Source organism: Mercurialis annua, linkage group LG6, assembly GCF_937616625.2.
Source record: "Mercurialis annua linkage group LG6, ddMerAnnu1.2, whole genome shotgun sequence".
NCBI lineage: Eukaryota > Viridiplantae > Streptophyta > Magnoliopsida > Malpighiales > Euphorbiaceae > Mercurialis > Mercurialis annua.
In genome coordinates, this window is record NC_065575.1 from 39439886 (window position 1) to 39456142 (window position 16257).

At 34.1% G+C, this 16257-nt stretch overlaps 4 protein-coding genes across 4 annotated transcripts; all 4 read left to right on the forward strand.

Moving 5' to 3' along the window:
- The first annotated feature begins 954 nt into the window (after nucleotides 1-954).
- LOC126686637 (importin subunit alpha-1a-like) lies at nucleotides 955-5961 on the forward strand. Its single transcript, XM_050380776.2, has 11 exons — nucleotides 955-1341; nucleotides 1568-1664; nucleotides 1752-1843; nucleotides 1955-2086; nucleotides 2183-2368; nucleotides 2485-2648; nucleotides 2760-2833; nucleotides 4478-4611; nucleotides 4841-4968; nucleotides 5065-5441; nucleotides 5556-5961. The coding sequence occupies exons 1-10, from the start codon at nucleotides 1132-1134 to the stop codon at nucleotides 5438-5440; spliced, it is 1593 nt and encodes a 530-aa protein (XP_050236733.1). The 5' UTR covers nucleotides 955-1131; the 3' UTR covers nucleotide 5441; nucleotides 5556-5961.
- Nucleotides 5962-6059: 98 nt separating this feature from the next.
- LOC126686639 (uncharacterized) lies at nucleotides 6060-8945 on the forward strand. Its single transcript, XM_050380777.2, has 3 exons — nucleotides 6060-6684; nucleotides 7169-7546; nucleotides 8478-8945. The coding sequence occupies exons 1-3, from the start codon at nucleotides 6279-6281 to the stop codon at nucleotides 8840-8842; spliced, it is 1149 nt and encodes a 382-aa protein (XP_050236734.1). The 5' UTR covers nucleotides 6060-6278; the 3' UTR covers nucleotides 8843-8945.
- A 2385-nt stretch (nucleotides 8946-11330) lies between these two features.
- On the forward strand, nucleotides 11331-12243 carry LOC126653652 (GATA transcription factor 16-like). The gene is made up of 3 exons (XM_050347588.2): nucleotides 11331-11606; nucleotides 11702-11824; nucleotides 11914-12243. The coding sequence occupies exons 1-3, from the start codon at nucleotides 11580-11582 to the stop codon at nucleotides 12136-12138; spliced, it is 375 nt and encodes a 124-aa protein (XP_050203545.1). The 5' UTR covers nucleotides 11331-11579; the 3' UTR covers nucleotides 12139-12243.
- Nucleotides 12244-12368: 125 nt separating this feature from the next.
- Nucleotides 12369-14636, forward strand: LOC126653651 (uncharacterized). Its single transcript, XM_050347587.2, has 2 exons — nucleotides 12369-13006; nucleotides 13100-14636. Exons 1-2 carry the CDS (start codon nucleotides 12818-12820, stop codon nucleotides 13661-13663), a joined length of 753 nt encoding a protein of 250 aa, XP_050203544.1. The 5' UTR covers nucleotides 12369-12817; the 3' UTR covers nucleotides 13664-14636.
- Nucleotides 14637-16257: the final 1621 nt, after the last annotated feature.

Genomic DNA, 16257 nt, shown 5'->3' on the forward strand with positions numbered 1-16257 from the left:
GTAAAATAGGTTTGGTTAGAATCTGTACACTTGCTTAGAAAACTAGCAGCAGAAGCTGGTTCCAGGTAGTTAAAGTCAGAGCTTGTGATTGCCAGATATGGCGCTAGAATAGGTTACAAACTATAAAGGGAATATTTCCCACTTTAACAAGTTTTGGAGGTATGTCAGTTAGTTTGTGATTATACATCCATGTTACTGTAAAAAAAAGCCATGTTACCAATTCAAAGGCTTAAAATCATCCACCACCCCTAATTTTAGGGCCTCTTATCACTAAAGTCCCTAAGTTCCATATTTGATCACAAAACTCCCTGAACTTTGATTTAAAATTCACAAATGTTCTTTTAGTTAAAAAATAACTAAAATACCCCTAATTAACATGTTAGATAGAGATGAAGCTACTCGAGCTTGGGTCGAATTTTTGAGCCGATCTCAAGCTTTTTCTGAGTCGATCTCGAGTAACTCACGAGTAGCCCAACTCGTTTACACCCCTACATGAGGAGAAATACTTGTGTGAACCTAGTTCGCCACGTAGGATTATGAACTATCCATTAAATACATGACACGTGGCATTATCAAATGTTGTATCCAATCAACAAGGTGCATTTAATTTTAATTAAAATATCATTAATTAATGTGATATTTATTGATTGGATACAACATTTAATAACGCCACGTGTTATGTATTTAATGGATCCTACATGAGGATCATAATTAAGATTTTAAAAATAAAAAAAGACTAGGTGAAAAATAGAATAAATATGAGGGTAAAATTCTACCTTTTTCCAATAAAATATATGATCTCTGAAAAGCCGACCCATACTTTACGGCGTAGATACGTTAGATAGAGCCAGGCCCCCCTCAAAGTTTCAAATTCAAATTTCTAAAAGATCACAGTGGCATTTCCGTTAATAAAACCGAATCCAACCCTAGATTCAAAACTCCAAGTGGTTGAATTGAACTTGAAAATTGAAAACAAACCCAAAAAACCCTCTCTGCTCCCTTTACTCTCTCACTAAATCAAAATTCCAAAAACCCTATCGTTTCCCTCCTCTCAACCTCCGTTTCTCTTCTCCACATTTTTTCTCCAATCCAATCAATCAAGTAGATAGCCAGTAAGAAAATATCGAAACGATGTCGTTGAGGCCGAGCGCGAGGACGGAGGTGAGGCGGAACAAGTACAAAGTGGCGGTGGATGCGGAGGAAGGGAGGCGGAGGAGAGAAGATAATATGGTGGAGATCCGTAAGAATAAGAGAGAAGAGAGCTTAATGAAGAAGCGCCGTGAAGGTTTTCAATCTGCTGCTGCTCAACCACTCTCTAATTCCACCGCTGCCGATAACAAGGTAATATTATTATTTTTGTTTTAATATTTTTATTATGTTTGACGCGGTGCCGTTTTGAGTAGCTAATAGTGAACTACTGTAGCTCTAGAACAACTAATGTGCTGTGGTTTTCTGTGATTTGAATCTAATTTGTATTTTATTTGTATGTCGTTTATTCTGTACTGTGAAGAAATGTTAGTAATGATAGAGTTGGTGTTTTTCTATTATTATTGTGATTGTATTGCAGTTGGAAAGTATTCCGGCTATGGTTGCTGGCGTTTGGTCTGAAGACAAGAATGTGCAGCTCGAGGCAACCACTCATTTCCGAAAGCTGCTCTCAATAGGTTGATTTATTGACTTCTCTATGTGTCGCAGTGCATTGATTTTCTTGATTGTATCTCTTACGTTGTGAGTTTATTTTTGCTTTCTAGAACGCAATCCTCCAATCAATGAAGTAATTCAATCTGGTGTTGTTCCTCGCTTTGTTGAATTCCTTGCCAAGGATGATTTTCCACAGCTGCAGGTTTAAATATTTCCTCATGCGATTTTTTTGTAATTCTTTTTATTGGCAATTATGGTTGATATAATAATTATTGTTTCTTAAATGTTAATTTTCTGTTGTTTGTGTTGGTAGTTTGAGGCAGCATGGGCTCTCACAAATATTGCTTCTGGTACATCAGAAAACACTAGGATTGTAATTGATCATGGGGCTGTTCCTATATTTATTAAGCTTTTAAGTTCTCCAACTGATGATGTTAGGGAACAGGTAGATGACTTTATTTGATCAAACTATATTCAAATTTATATGTTAATTCTTGATTTCTTACTGATTAGTACTCACTCTTTCTGAATATACTTGTAGGCTGTTTGGGCATTAGGAAATATTGCTGGTGATTCACCCAAGTGTCGTGATCTAGTCCTTGGACATGGTGCCTTGATGCCATTGCTTGCGCAGTTCAATGAACATGCAAAACTTTCTATGTTGAGAAATGCAACTTGGACGTTGTCTAACTTCTGCAGGGGCAAGCCGCAACCATCATTTGAGCAGGTTTAGCTCTCAAGTTTCACAATTCATTAAGATTTATAACTCGATTTTCTGGTTCCTAATCCTATGTATATTATAACTGGAATTAATATTATGTCCTGGTGATATTCGATGAGCAGACAAAGCCTGCCCTCCCTGCTCTTGAGCGTCTTATACATTCAAATGACGAGGAGGTCCTGACAGATGCGTGCTGGGCATTATCATATCTTTCAGATGGAGCGAATGACAAAATCCAAGCTGTTATTGAGGCAGGTGTCTGCCCTCGGCTCGTTGAACTTTTACTGTGAGTGATGATCTGCTTTCTTGCTATTTGTATATATATATTTAACTTGAAATCTTCCTCTCTATTTGGATATATGAAAAGCAATATGCTTTGTTGATGTTCTTTTGTTAGCCATCCGTCTCCAACAGTGCTGATTCCTGCTCTACGTACAGTTGGAAATATTGTTACTGGCGATGATATGCAGACTCAGGTATGAAGTCTTCACCCATTTAGTTACATACCCTCCCATTCAAAAAACGTGTGATAGTATTAGTAATAATGATGATACTAAATTAAATCATAATGCATGTACCTTTTCATGCTACTTTATTTAAGTCATTTCTCTCCCTCTAGTTTCGTTGGTGGGACACCATTATTCTATTATGTTTTAAATTTTTTTAACCATGTTAATATGTTATTATATATCGATAACTGTTTTACAACACTTGCATGACCAACATGAAAGGACTTTTACGCTGTAGCTATAATATAATTAGAGATCAATATATATTGAGATTTGAATGATGAATCACAGCGTTTTCATATTATACATTTTTTATGGTTGGGTATGAGGGAGGAAGGAGTGATGTCTTACTAATATGATTTGGTATGTTGTTCTGTTAATGATACAATGTAACAATGAGATGAATGTTCGTTCTAGCATGCTTTACTTGAAATCGGTATTAATCAGATTTGTGTTAGTCATGTACAGCTTTTGGTAAAGATATCTGAGATGATGATCATGTTTTCTTGGTCTTAAAACTGTCTATTGGGAATTTACTACTTCATAAAAGACACTGGTTGGTAAGTTTGGAGGTAGAATTGATATTATTTGAAGTTCCCTACATGTAACAGTGACCATTGGATACCACATACAAAGTGAGGCAAACTTTTGAGCAATTTAGGGTTTGGTGAAGCTTTCCAAATTTACAGTCATATTTATTTTCTTCCTTGACAATGCAGATATGTTTCTTTAGATCTGTGAACTTAGATAAACTAGAAGGATAACAGTTATGCTTATAATGTTGCTGATGAAGGTTAAAGACAAAATGAAATTTTTTCTGGCAATCCACAAGTTGTAGAGCTGATAGCTAACCTTTGACTGAATAGGGAAGGTGCACTTAGTCTAGTTTGTGAAAGCTAACTGTGATGTCAAGTGACCATAACATCCAAGGATAGGCCACAGGGGAGATGTATTTTAGAAGTGTTTTGTTGAAGTGCATCTTTTTTTGGATAGTCCTTCCAAATTGGTCATCTGATGTATTTTGCATTGTGGTTCATAAATATTTATTAGTTCAAATTAATTTTCCTTTAACATAGATCTTAAGGAAATATGAGCTATTTTGTTAATAACATTTTATCAATGTTTATCATGTTTGCAATTACTGAACATCTTTAATGTCTGAATGGCTTCAATGTCTATGTTGGTGTCTTCTGAGTTCTGACTAAATAACTTGCCTTTTTTTTTGAACAAAGGGTCAACGCGCCCCCTGAACTTGTGACATGGGGTCATCTAACCCAATTTATACTTTTTTGAGCAACTAACCCCAAAACTCTTCATTTTTGGGTCAAATAACCCAATAATTTATATTTTTATTTCAAAAAAATGAATTTAGAATAATTATATCACAACAATTAGGGAAGTATCTAATTATATTTTTGTATCTCTCACCTCCGATTTGTATTTTACACATTTTAAAAATACAATTATGGGTTATTTGACCCAAAAATGAAGAGTTTTGGGGTTTGTTGCTCAAAAAAGTATAAATTGGGTTAAATGACCCCGTGTCACAAGTTCAGGGGGTGCGTTGACCCTTTGTTCTTTTTTTTTTCCTATTCTTTTTTTTGACCTCAGTGTATGATAGAACATCAAGCACTTCCGTGCCTTCTGAATCTCTTGACTCATAATCATAAGAAGAGCATCAAGAAAGAAGCCTGCTGGACAATTTCAAATATTACAGCAGGGAATATAAATCAAATACAGGTGAGTTAGTCTCTTCATTGTGTCACAGTATCGTCGGCCTCTTGATTTAATTGCTTCAAATGGCTGAGTAGACTTAACATTCAATCATGATATGTTATATATGTCTCTCTTCTTGATTTTTCATAATTATGTATTTAATCCCATTACATATTCAAGTTCTACATTGATGTCCATTCCCCACCTATTGAAGTGGACATTGTGATTAAGCTGGTGCTTTGAAACTATGCAGGCCATAATTGAAGCTGGTCTCATCGGTCCTCTTGTTCAACTACTTCAGTCTGCTGAATTTGAGATCAAGAAAGAGGCTGCTTGGGCAATTTCAAATGCTACTTCTGGTGGCTCTCATGAACAAATCAAGTATATTTTTTTTACATAATGGTCACTGCTTTTCTTTTTCTTAGCAAGTTTTATAATTGTGCTCCTTTAAAAACTTATGTTATTTATGAATTATAGGTACATGGTGAGCCAGGGGTGCATTAAGCCATTGTGTGATCTCTTGATCTGCCCTGACCCTAGGATTGTGACAGTTTGCTTGGAGGGGCTTGAGAACATTCTTAAGGTTGGGGAAGCTGAAAAGAGTTTGGGCAAAACTGGAGATGTAAATTTGTATACCCAAATGATTGATGATGCCGAGGGAATAGATAAGATTGAAAACCTTCAAAGTCACGACAACAATGACATATATGAGAAAGCAGTGAAGATTCTCGAGACATATTGGTTGGAGGACGACGACAATGAAGAACTGGCTTCAGGAGATGCTCCCGAATCAGGATTTCACTTTGGAGGCAATGAAGTTCCTGTTCCTTCCGGTGGATTTAAATTTGGTTGAGGTACGAACTCATTCCTCATGATTTATTAATGGGTTAGTTTGTGTTCAACATGATTAAGCATTAAAATTAGTTTTGTACTCATTTATTGATGCTAAATGTTTAAATTTTTTGCAGCATATTAAATCACTAGTGGAATGAAGCTGAGAGTCCAGGTTCGTAATTCAGGTGAATGGTGAAGGCTTTTACTGTTTCTCTTATAAAGAAGGTTTTTGAAGCCGTCAAGAATTCATCGAACAGTTAAAACTGGTCGCCGATCATTGGCTTTCTGGTGGAGTCTACAGAGACAATATAGTCCCTTTTAAAATTCTATTCTATCAGTTTTTCAAATTTTCTTTTCTTATTCTAGTTTATGATTCAATGCATGCACATGTGAGGCTGCCCATCGCAACCTACATGCTCAAATTATTATAGGAAAAAAAAAGTTTACAAATGCTAAATTGAGATTTTATTTTTTTTGATTAGATAGAAAGGCGCATCAAATTTCAGTTTGGAGTATAAAATATGATGTCTATGTTGTTTTGATTTTCCATTTTGCTTATTTCTAATTATCTACAGCCAGTAGATCAAATAGTTACACGCCTTGAACAGGGTAATTTATAGTGACAAAAAAATACGGTTAAATCAAACGAAATACCAAGTTTCCATAACATGGGTATTTACTGAAACGACAATACAAATTAAAAGGAAAAAGTACCCGTAGAAACTACCACTGGCCAGAAGGAAATACCCTGGAAATAGCCGTTAACATGGAATCCAATGAATTCTATACATACAACCATTCTGTTGATAAATTGAAAAAAAGAGTGAACCAAATTAAAAGGAAGATCACATCAAGACATGAAGAACCAACTTTCTTCAAGTGACGAAGATGACTATCCATCTTCAAATATGGTGCATTGCTGGTGGCGATCCGCTTCGAAATTCGAAGACTATTGTAGGCTCAAGCTCGGCTTGCCGGACATTTCAAGCCTAACTCCGAGGCTTAGAGTTCTCCGAGAGTTGGAAAGACTGGCTCTCCTTTCTGATGAAGGGATCAATGAACTTCGTTATAAGTTGCAAATGTATAAATCAGGTGATTTTTGGGTACCAACTGGAGGAATTAAAAAGGAAGATATGGATATTCCTCCAGTAATCACAATTCTTTTGGTGGGGTTTTCTTCTTCTGGCAAAAGTTCTCTTGTTAATCTAATGTACAGTGTTCTTGGCCGTACTGGACTTGTTCCTTTTGCTCAAACTTCTTCTGGTGAGTGTGTTCTTAGTTCAACTTTTTATTTTTTCAATATTGCATTGTGTTAATGAGTGGGTAACTAATTGTCAGAATCACTAAATCTATCAACTTATATTAAATAGCGGCCAATTCTAATTTGTTCTATTATGATTATTAAATTGTAATTTTATTTTTAAGGGAAAATTTCATGCAAAAAATTGCATACGAGTTGATCAATTTTTGTTTAAAAATGCAATGTGGAAATCGATTTTGTTGATTTTTATATGAAATTTTGTCGTGTATGCATAATAAACAAAATCAATAAAAATAAGCAAGAATTTATTGTCACGTGATAAAAATAAACATAATTTGATTGTCACATATGTATTTTTGATATGAGAACTTTCCGTTGGAAATGAAATTAAAATTTATTTACCAAAATGAAATAACGAAATAGTGTAGAAACTCCGAGAATCATTTATCCGTGGATTAGAATTGAAACTTTGGTTTTTTTTTGAAGGGAGTACTAAAAACTTCACAACCATGTACATGGAAGAGCACAACATAATGAGATCAATGCAGAGTGGGTTTTGTGTGTATGATTCAAGAGGGTTTGATTATGATAAAATTGGAGAAGCACTTGAAGAATTGTCAAGTTGGATGAGTGATGGAGTCCACCACAATCAAATTTGCTCGAGGTCAGGAGATGGAAATTTGTTGAAAAATGATGAAGAATTTGCAGCTTTAAGAAGCTGTTCAAAGTTTGTAACGAGGAGAGTAAATTTTGCTATGGTTGTAGTTAATATTTTTGAAGTTTATACAGCTTTAAGAGCAGGTGATTCCGAGAAATTACAAGCTACAAAACAGCTCTTTTGCTCCCCTGCTTTAAGAAAATGCAGTAAGCTCTCTTATACTTTGCTCAAGTTTTATTATCTATATTGCACGGAAACGGAATCACTGATACAAAAAACGCTGAAAAGAAAAATGATTGAATAATATTTTTTTATAAAAAGTAAGTTATAAATGTAAAATTTCATAGTCCTAGAAGTGTTTTTAAAATAAAAAACGAAAGGGTGAAATATAATATTCTGTAAAGTTTTTGTGTATCCGTACATTATATTTAAAGTGATCATTTTCATACTTTCTAACACATAGGGATGTCAATGAATTAGACTACTCATGAGTTATCTCGACTGAAAATTTAAAATCGATTTAAAAAATTTGAGTCAAGTTTGAGCTAGTCGAGTTTAATCATGAACCAAGCTCCAGTCTCAATTAAAGAGGCAAGAAGGACTCGCGAATTTAAACGAAACATTTAGATACTTAAAATAATAATTAACTTCTTACTATATTGATTATTTATACTTCTGGGGTGTATATAAAATTAATTGATAAAATTTCATACATTATAGTGAAAAAAAAATTAAATGCACAAATATAATAATATTTTTATTTTTTAATGAGCTCGAGTCAAACTCGAGTAGTTTAGATCCATTCGAGCTCGAGTCGAGCTCGCGTGGTTTAGATGTTGTTCGAGCTCGAGTGGCTCATATCTCGTTCGAGCTTTATAATTTAAGGCCATCCGAGCTCGAGCTTGATAATTTAAGGCCATTCGAGTTTGAGCTTGTATAACACACTCGACTACAAGCAATGCATAACGCATTCCGAACTCGAGCTCGAATAGCTCGGATGTCATTGGAGTCGAGTTGATAATTTAAGTCCATCCAAGCTCAAACTTTTATAACACATTCGAATTCGAGCTCGAGCTTGGCGTAGCTCGGACCCGGCTTGGCCGTTTACACCCTTACTAACACATTTGATAATTGCAGATGAGAATCCAATGCTGATATTGACCCACGGCGACTTGTTAACAGATGAAGAAAGAATAGAAAGCAGGATCAAATTGTGCGAGCACTTAGGCATATCAGAGAGTAATGGAGTATATGATATTGCATGCTTAACAGAATATGGATTTCTAGCAGAAGAGACAGACCCAGTGAGTGCATATGCAGTAGGTGAAGCAGTTTACAGAGCATTATTAATCTCAGACAGAGCCCATTTTCCAAACCACAATCTTGAAGACTGGGCAATTTTCATATTATCAAGGCTAGTTTCGTTTTTGGGTATTCTTTTCGCTTTTCTGGCTCAAATTTGCACTGCGCTTGGACAACACAGGAATAAATTCAAGTACTAGTAATCTATTGCATGGAAAAGCCGATACGAAAAATGTTGAAATACGAAATAATAATTTGTACGAGAATAGATTATATATGTAAAGTTTCGAAGTTTTAGAAGTATTTTTGAATAACCATTGGGCTGAAAAGTCTATGATATTGTAATTTAATTAAATATAGATGGTTAAAAATTGAAAGAAAAATTAAATAAATACTACTTATAGATAGTAAGTCCAAGTAAGTTAGGTTAACTCAAATGTACGTGTTAAGGTTGAAGAAACATGTGTTTGTTTTGTTTTATCCAATGTAGTCAGTTCATTATAATTTTAAGTTTCTTAATTCTAAATGAGAAATAGTGTCTGTGGAAGAACATAGAAAATGAATTTGAATTCAAACTAAGTTTGTCATTTACTGTAATGTGAAATATATATTCTATTCTATTATTATTCAAGTTGAACAAAATAAACAGTCAAAGTTTTTTCGACAGCAAGAGCCATAAACACGTTGACATGACAATCTGAAAAATCTGCAGCACTATAAGCAGGGCGTTTAAAAACCAGTTCAGATTGAATAAAAGTAGCGGACCGAGAAATTCAGTTAGATTTGATTTAATTTTATAATTTTTTTAGCTTTTTAATTTAAAACTTAAAACTTAAAAATTCAGTTATATTTTTGTATAAAACACACCAAAAGATCAACCGAATTGAATTAATTCAATTTAAAAATTTATTATTCATTCTAATCTAATTTGGTTCGATTTAAATGCATCCGCAAAATATAAACTAGATATTTTTCTAATGAAAATATTTTATCAGTTGGATTTTAGAAGATATTTTGTATTTTTTAAAAATATATTATATTATTCTAAATGTAATTTATCAAATAAGTGTGAATAGAAATTATTCTACAACAGTCTCGGAGGTTATCTCTCTCAGCATCTCTGCTCGTTTGGAATATCAGGAAGTTCAGTTGCAGATGACTCCTATAGGTCCTAAGGATGGTTTGACTCAGCATATACTTTTTGATCAGAATTCCTCATCTGTGTTCCCTTCTTATGCCCAGTCTACAGTTATTCTTCGTTATGATGCTGATGTGGACAAACTTCACAAATTTGGGATAATTGCTGTTATTGCTTATGATTATCAGCATACTGTTGTGGGTCGCTTCTCGGCTGTTTTTCGTCATATTTGGGATCCGAGAATACTAGAACTGCTGGCTCTTAGAGAAGCAATGAATTGGGCTAATAGTAAATGCTGGAAAGATGTGGGTTTTGAAGGAGATGCTCTCCAAGTTTCTGCAACAGTCAACTCAGGCATCTGTTTAAATGTTGGTTGGCAGAACATTTGTGAAGATATATGGCATCTTCGTCAGGCTTTCAGAACTTTGACTTTCCGCTATATTCCTAGACTACAGAATCGGGATGCTCATGATTGGGCTCAAACTGTTAAGCATTCCGTTTAAGCTTTTTGTATTTTTTTCTGTTTTTTTTTTCGGTTTTATGAAAAGCTTAGACTTTTCATCTTTTGTATGCTCTTCTTTGCAATATATATCTATCTTCAGTTAAAAAAAATAGAAATTATTTAATAAACATACAGTGAAAAAAAATAACATAATATAATAAAAGCAACACCACACAATTTAATAATACAAATAGAAGCAACTGGTAGTAAAAAATAAAATTAAACATGATTTCATGTTACCAAGAATTAATATTAATGTTTCTTGAAGTGGGGATTATGTTATGGCAATGGTATTTGATTAGAAGAAAACAAAAAGGAAATTAACAAAATTAATAAAGACAGTGATGACACATAGCTGTCTATGTTTGTGTTTGTGGACCAGAATCTATGGGCCGGGTTTTGTCTCTTCTTGTATCCTTATCTCTTTTTTATTCACCAACTTTTCATCTCCTTCTTCTGCCCTTTCCTTTTCTACTTATTTACAATTCTCAACATTAATTAATTAATTAATCAATGCACTCTAAAATTAGCATCACTTTCCAAAGTTAATTAACCTTTTCCAATACAAAGCTGGCATTAATTATTAAATTAAATACATGAATTTATATGCCTTTTCATGTATGGCATCCATAATACTTTATTTTTTTACCCTAATTAAGAATAAACTTCTTATATTGATTTTAAATGTAAACTTTAATTTATGGAAATTTTATAATGAACCTATTTATAATTTAATACTAGATTTTCAATGGCACAAACTATATATAAGGAAACAAAAAATAATACAAAGTCATGACAGCTTTAATTTTATAATGCATTGTTTATTATTACAGCATATATTCACATAATCAATTATGCAAATTTATAAAAAAAAATCATTTTATTATATGTTGCCCATAAACTTTTTTCTAATTGGACAATTATTATACTTGGAAAATGTAAAAATTGTTGGGTTGGTGCCAAAAAAGAGGGGGCAATTTGGTCAATTAAAAAAGCAATTCGAATTTTAGGGTTTCTTTTTAACGCCGCCACACTCAAAATCAAAAAAATCAAAAATTGCCTGGGAATTGTATCTATACATATTTTGAAATGAGCCCTATTTTTATTACTACTTTTATTATTATCATCCCTTTAGTGAACCTCTCGTTCCTCTTCTCTGTTCTTCTCCGTTTCCGCCATTAAAGCGTCTCCGCTACACTCATTTATTATCACCTTTTCAAATATCACTCATTAAAAAAAAAGCCTCTGTCCATGTCTTTGGTTCACTGAATATAACTTAATTTTAATTTCATCAGCAATGATGATATTTGATTTGAATACAAATGTAAGTAATGATTATAATCATCTCTCTTATATAATCATGTGATTATTATTGCTTGATTTATTTATTTATTTATTTTCTTGTTTGTTTTGAATCAGGTACAGGAAATGAATAATAGCAGTGGTACGAGCAGTAGTCACTGTAACGAGTTGAAGAAAATCTGTGTAGATTGTCAAACGACAAGAACGCCGTGCTGGAGAAGCGGTCCGGATGGTCCTAAAGTAATTTTATTCGAATTTTAAATTATTTTTACTTTTTAAATTTGTTTGTTTAATTTGTTTCTGATGAATAATTATTTTGTTGATTGCAGACTCTGTGTAATGCGTGTGGGATCAGATACAGAAAAAAGAGTAGGAGTGGTGGTGGATTAGAGAAGAGAGATCAGAAGAATAAAAAGAAAATTGGTAAAAACAGAGCGACAAATAATAATAATAATAATTTATTGGTTCAGAATATGTGGAAGAGGAAGCTGGGAGAGGAAGAACAAGCTGCCTTTCTTTTAATGGCTTTATCTTATGGCTGTGTATCTGCTTAGATCAAAAAAAAGTTTGAGGATTCAAAAGAAAATTTTGTGAGTTAGAAAGTTGTAAAAGGAAATTATTAAGGAATTTCAGTTAATACAGAGTGATTTATTTTTTTATATTATCTGCATAATTTCTTGTTTTTTTTAACCAGAATCAAGAATCATCATCTGCTGATAAACCTGTGAATTTAGCTTTGATTCAAGAACATATTAATTTTACAGAGGTACAAGAAATATAGAGTTAGTAAGATAATCAGAGGAGCAGAAGTATAATTTTTCAATTAAAGTCATCAACGTTGTATAGATTGTGTGAATTGATTGATGTTTAATTGTAATTAGATTCTGAGAATGTCTAGTGAAAGTGATTTAAAATGTGTAGGTCAGAATTGATAAATAATTAGTAATTTGACTATAATCAAACGACACGAATAGTGCTAGAAAGAGCTAGAATAAAACGACACGTAGTGTATAACGAATCAGAAGATGCTGCTGCCACGTCGATTTTCTTCCGACAAGTGTCCTCGTGAAACATCTTCTCTTCTCTAGAATCTCCGATAATTCTTCCATTGTCTTCTACACCGATTCATCCGTACCAATTCTGATCATTTCTGATTTTCTTTATATGTTTTCATAATCTAAAATATTAACCTAACTTCAGGATTCAGACACAAGAACTTCAAAGCTGAGAAAAATGGAACAATCAAGATTAGCTGCCACCGCAACCAGATTTTACAGGGCTCTCTCTTTAGCCCGTCAGAACCAAGCTAACTCACGACGTCGTTTCGCTGCGGTTTCTTCAGGCCGGCCGGCTGATCCGGCTGTTTTCTCCGAGGAACGAGACCGTGAAGTTCAACCTGCAGTTCCTACTGGAAAACCTGAAGTATTTAAAACCTTCTTCACGTTCTTGATCAATTTCTTGATCTTACTGCTTTGAAATTAAGTTTTAAATTCCCGTTCTTGTTTGATTTTGCAGGAAATGAAAGAAAAGTACGAGCCTGAAACAGCAACTAGAAAAACAGAATCAAATTCTGAAACAGAAGCAGATTTCAGAAGAGTTTCAAGTACTAAAGGATCGGAGCCACTAACACCACCCAAACCGCCGTATTCTTCATCTTATAGACTTGAAAGTACTGGAGTAAATAATCTTTTCGAACCTCAAATTCAACAAAAGCGCGAAAACTCAACCTCGAGTTTAATATTAGAAGAAACTAGCTGCGCAGGGCTTGACGGAACGCCCTGGCCGAAAGAGAACGAGCAGGAAGACGATGAAAAAGAGTATTATAAGCATCATAAAGCCTCTCCGTTGTCGGAGATCGAGATTGCAGATACTAGGAAGCCTATAACAAGAGCAACTGATGGCGGCGCTGGAGATTCTGGAATGGGCAGAGAGGTAGTTGGGTGGCTACCGGAGCAGCTTGATACGGCTGAAGAGGCACTCCTTAGAGCTAGTAGGATATGGAGAGAAAATGCTATGCGTGGTGATCCTGATTCTCCACATGGCCGGGTTCTCCGAACTCTTCGGGGAGAATGGTTTTGAAACTTTATGTAATGGATTTGGCTCTCTCGATGGTAAAATTGTGAAATTAGTTTGATACTTACGAATGGGTGAATATTAGTTTGTAATTTTTATTTTCTGTAAAAATGATGGACAAGATGTTGATGGCTAATCGATCTGAAATTCATCTCATTCATTCATTCTTGAAAGAACACAAAAAACCCATAATTTTATTTATCTATTGTGATAATAGTATAAAATATAATGCGGTCACCAATGCACACTGAGGCCTGCATTTTGGTGCTTGCTATCTTCATTTCCAAGTCATCCGCATCATTCCATACCAAGAGATGGCTATTGCCATGAAGTTTCTGCTAGCTTATCTCTTACCAATTGTGTTTCCATTAACCACTTCAACCATCACATCTGTAGTCTTGAAGGACCAAACTGAATGTTTAACGTGCCAACCCCAACCCTTAACTCCATCACCACCACCACCACCACCAATCCCTGAATGTCCTCCACCACCACCACCTCCTCTTCCATCTCTTCCTGATAGCTCGCCACCGCCTCCAGCGGGAGAATGCCCTGCATGCGAAATTCCTGTTGCTCAATATGCTCCGCCGCCTCCTTTATTAGATCCAATTCCACATGCACCTATTGTACCGTATGGGCAAGGGCCCCCAGCTAGCGGTCAGTTTTATGCGCCTCCTGGTCCAGGTTATGGCAACAATCCAAATCCTTATTTTCCCAATTATAATCAACCAATGAGTTCTTGTGCCTTTAACTTTGTTAATTTCAAATTTCAAATGGCTGTTTTTTCATTTATCATTTTTTATTTATCCAAAGCTTGAGCATTAGAGAGAATTGTGAGTTAGCAGAGTTGCGTAGATGTTCTTGATGAAAATGAAGCCTGCAACTGGTCGTATTTGCATGTATGCTGTCTATAAATACTGTATTTTGACTTTCATAATTTGGATAGTGAGGCCTAGTTCGAATTGTTAGGCTGTTCAAATGCACTCTTGAGATGTTTTTAGTCTTATCAAAGTTAGTTTAAACGGATTAAATATTACTACCAACTAACTTAAATTAGATTATGTCTCCGAAAAAATAAACAAATAATTGTCTAACTTAACATTTATGTAGGTTCGTAAAAGCTCGATCCAAGCCGGTATGACTTAACATTTATGTAACTTCTTAACTTTTTATTTCCTTTTTGAGAATACGGCTTGTGAACCGGCAATTCATCCAATCTATGATTCCAAATTATATGGAAGTGGCCAGTTTTTTTAAAATAATTAAAATAATTTTTTTAAAAGAAATATTAAAATTTCTAAGTTCAATAAAAGAAACATTAAAAAGAACTGATTGAGATTCTCTCAAGTTCAAAAACTTATGGGGTTGATGTTCACTATCTATTTCATTCATTAAAAAAATATAATTTTAATCAAATTAATTTATACCGTTCATTTTACAATGAACGGTATAGACCGTAAAGGAATTCTAATCCAAAAAGAACAGGTTAACAAGTTGAACATAATTAATGATGAATAATACTATAGAGAGTATTACTGTATTAGTTTCTAAAATTAAGAAAATATATCTTTAAAATTAAATGAGTCGTTTTTGCTCTTATGAATTTACAAGAAGCGATGATGAAGCTCACCCAAATTAAATACTAGCAGATACAAACAAACACATAACCCCTAAATTATTTGAAATCACAGTAAACTCAAAGTGCAACGTCGTTGAGTTTTTTCCGTGATGCTACACTTATGAGAAGGTCGTCATCACTAGGATCACAGCTCTTGATCTTCCTCTTCTGTCTCTCATTCAAACAAGGAGATCCGCCCCTCTTTGGTATATTTTTCACTCACTGAAGCCAAATTTTGTACAGATCAATACTTTAACTTGTTCGGTTCGAAAAGTTTAACAGAGTTTGATTAAACTAAACTAAAATACTAATCTGGAGGTTAAAAAATCCATGCGTGATTAATATTCAAACTATTACTACTTCTAATTGGGAAAAGGTGCAAAAATGACCCTAATGTATAGTCCGTGTCTCATGTTGGCACCTAATGTATTTCGGATCTCAAAAAGGACCCTAACGTCTTGAAAAAGTGTCAAAAATGACCCTTCCGTTAACATTTCCGTTTAAGGCCGTACACATTTATGTTTAACGTCGTCCATGTTTTGTGTTTTTTTGATACTTTTTCGCAACGTTAGGGTCATATTTGAGATCCGAAATACATGAAGTGCCAATAAGATACATGAGGTATACATGAGGGTCATTTTTGCACCTTTTCCCCTTCTAATTTAACCAATCGTGGGGGTTGAGGATAGAAAAGCGCAGGATTTTGAAGTTGTATTCGTTGATTGATTTGAGTTGTAGAAAATACAAAACCTAAAACTAACTATTAATAGGAGACAAATCTTAAAATAGAAAACCTACTATAATGAGATACAATCTCTTACTCAGACAAATACCGAGCTGAAAAAAAATAATGACTACCTAATAAATAAGATAATTACTACTTAATAAATAATAATTAAAAGAGTAGATAAAAGGTTTTTGGGTTCAAAAACCCGAATTATGTGAGCTCTTTTTGGGCCGGTGTAAACAATAATTTAAAACT

What these genes read in the sequence shown, in the direction of transcription:
- LOC126686637 (XM_050380776.2), top strand. Translation starts at nt 1,132, where the DNA reads ATGTCGTTGAGGCCGAGCGCGAGGACGGAGGTGAGGCGGAACAAGTAC. An exon ending in CTGATGATGTTAGGGAACAG is followed by an intron (nt 2,087 to 2,182) that starts GTAGATGACTTT and finishes ATATACTTGTAG; the next exon opens with GCTGTTTGGGCATTAGGAAA. An exon ending in CGGCTCGTTGAACTTTTACT is followed by an intron (nt 2,649 to 2,759) that starts GTGAGTGATGAT and finishes TTCTTTTGTTAG; the next exon opens with CCATCCGTCTCCAACAGTGC.
- LOC126686639 (XM_050380777.2), top strand. Translation starts at nt 6,279, where the DNA reads ATGAAGAACCAACTTTCTTCAAGTGACGAAGATGACTATCCATCTTCA. An exon ending in TTTTGCTCAAACTTCTTCTG is followed by an intron (nt 6,685 to 7,168) that starts GTGAGTGTGTTC and finishes TTTTTTTTGAAG; the next exon opens with GGAGTACTAAAAACTTCACA. An exon ending in CCCTGCTTTAAGAAAATGCA is followed by an intron (nt 7,547 to 8,477) that starts GTAAGCTCTCTT and finishes TGATAATTGCAG; the next exon opens with ATGAGAATCCAATGCTGATA.
- LOC126653652 (XM_050347588.2), top strand. Translation starts at nt 11,580, where the DNA reads ATGATGATATTTGATTTGAATACAAAT. An exon ending in TATTTGATTTGAATACAAAT is followed by an intron (nt 11,607 to 11,701) that starts GTAAGTAATGAT and finishes GTTTTGAATCAG; the next exon opens with GTACAGGAAATGAATAATAG. An exon ending in GCGGTCCGGATGGTCCTAAA is followed by an intron (nt 11,825 to 11,913) that starts GTAATTTTATTC and finishes TGTTGATTGCAG; the next exon opens with ACTCTGTGTAATGCGTGTGG.
- LOC126653651 (XM_050347587.2), top strand. Translation starts at nt 12,818, where the DNA reads ATGGAACAATCAAGATTAGCTGCCACCGCAACCAGATTTTACAGGGCT. An exon ending in TTCCTACTGGAAAACCTGAA is followed by an intron (nt 13,007 to 13,099) that starts GTATTTAAAACC and finishes TTGATTTTGCAG; the next exon opens with GAAATGAAAGAAAAGTACGA.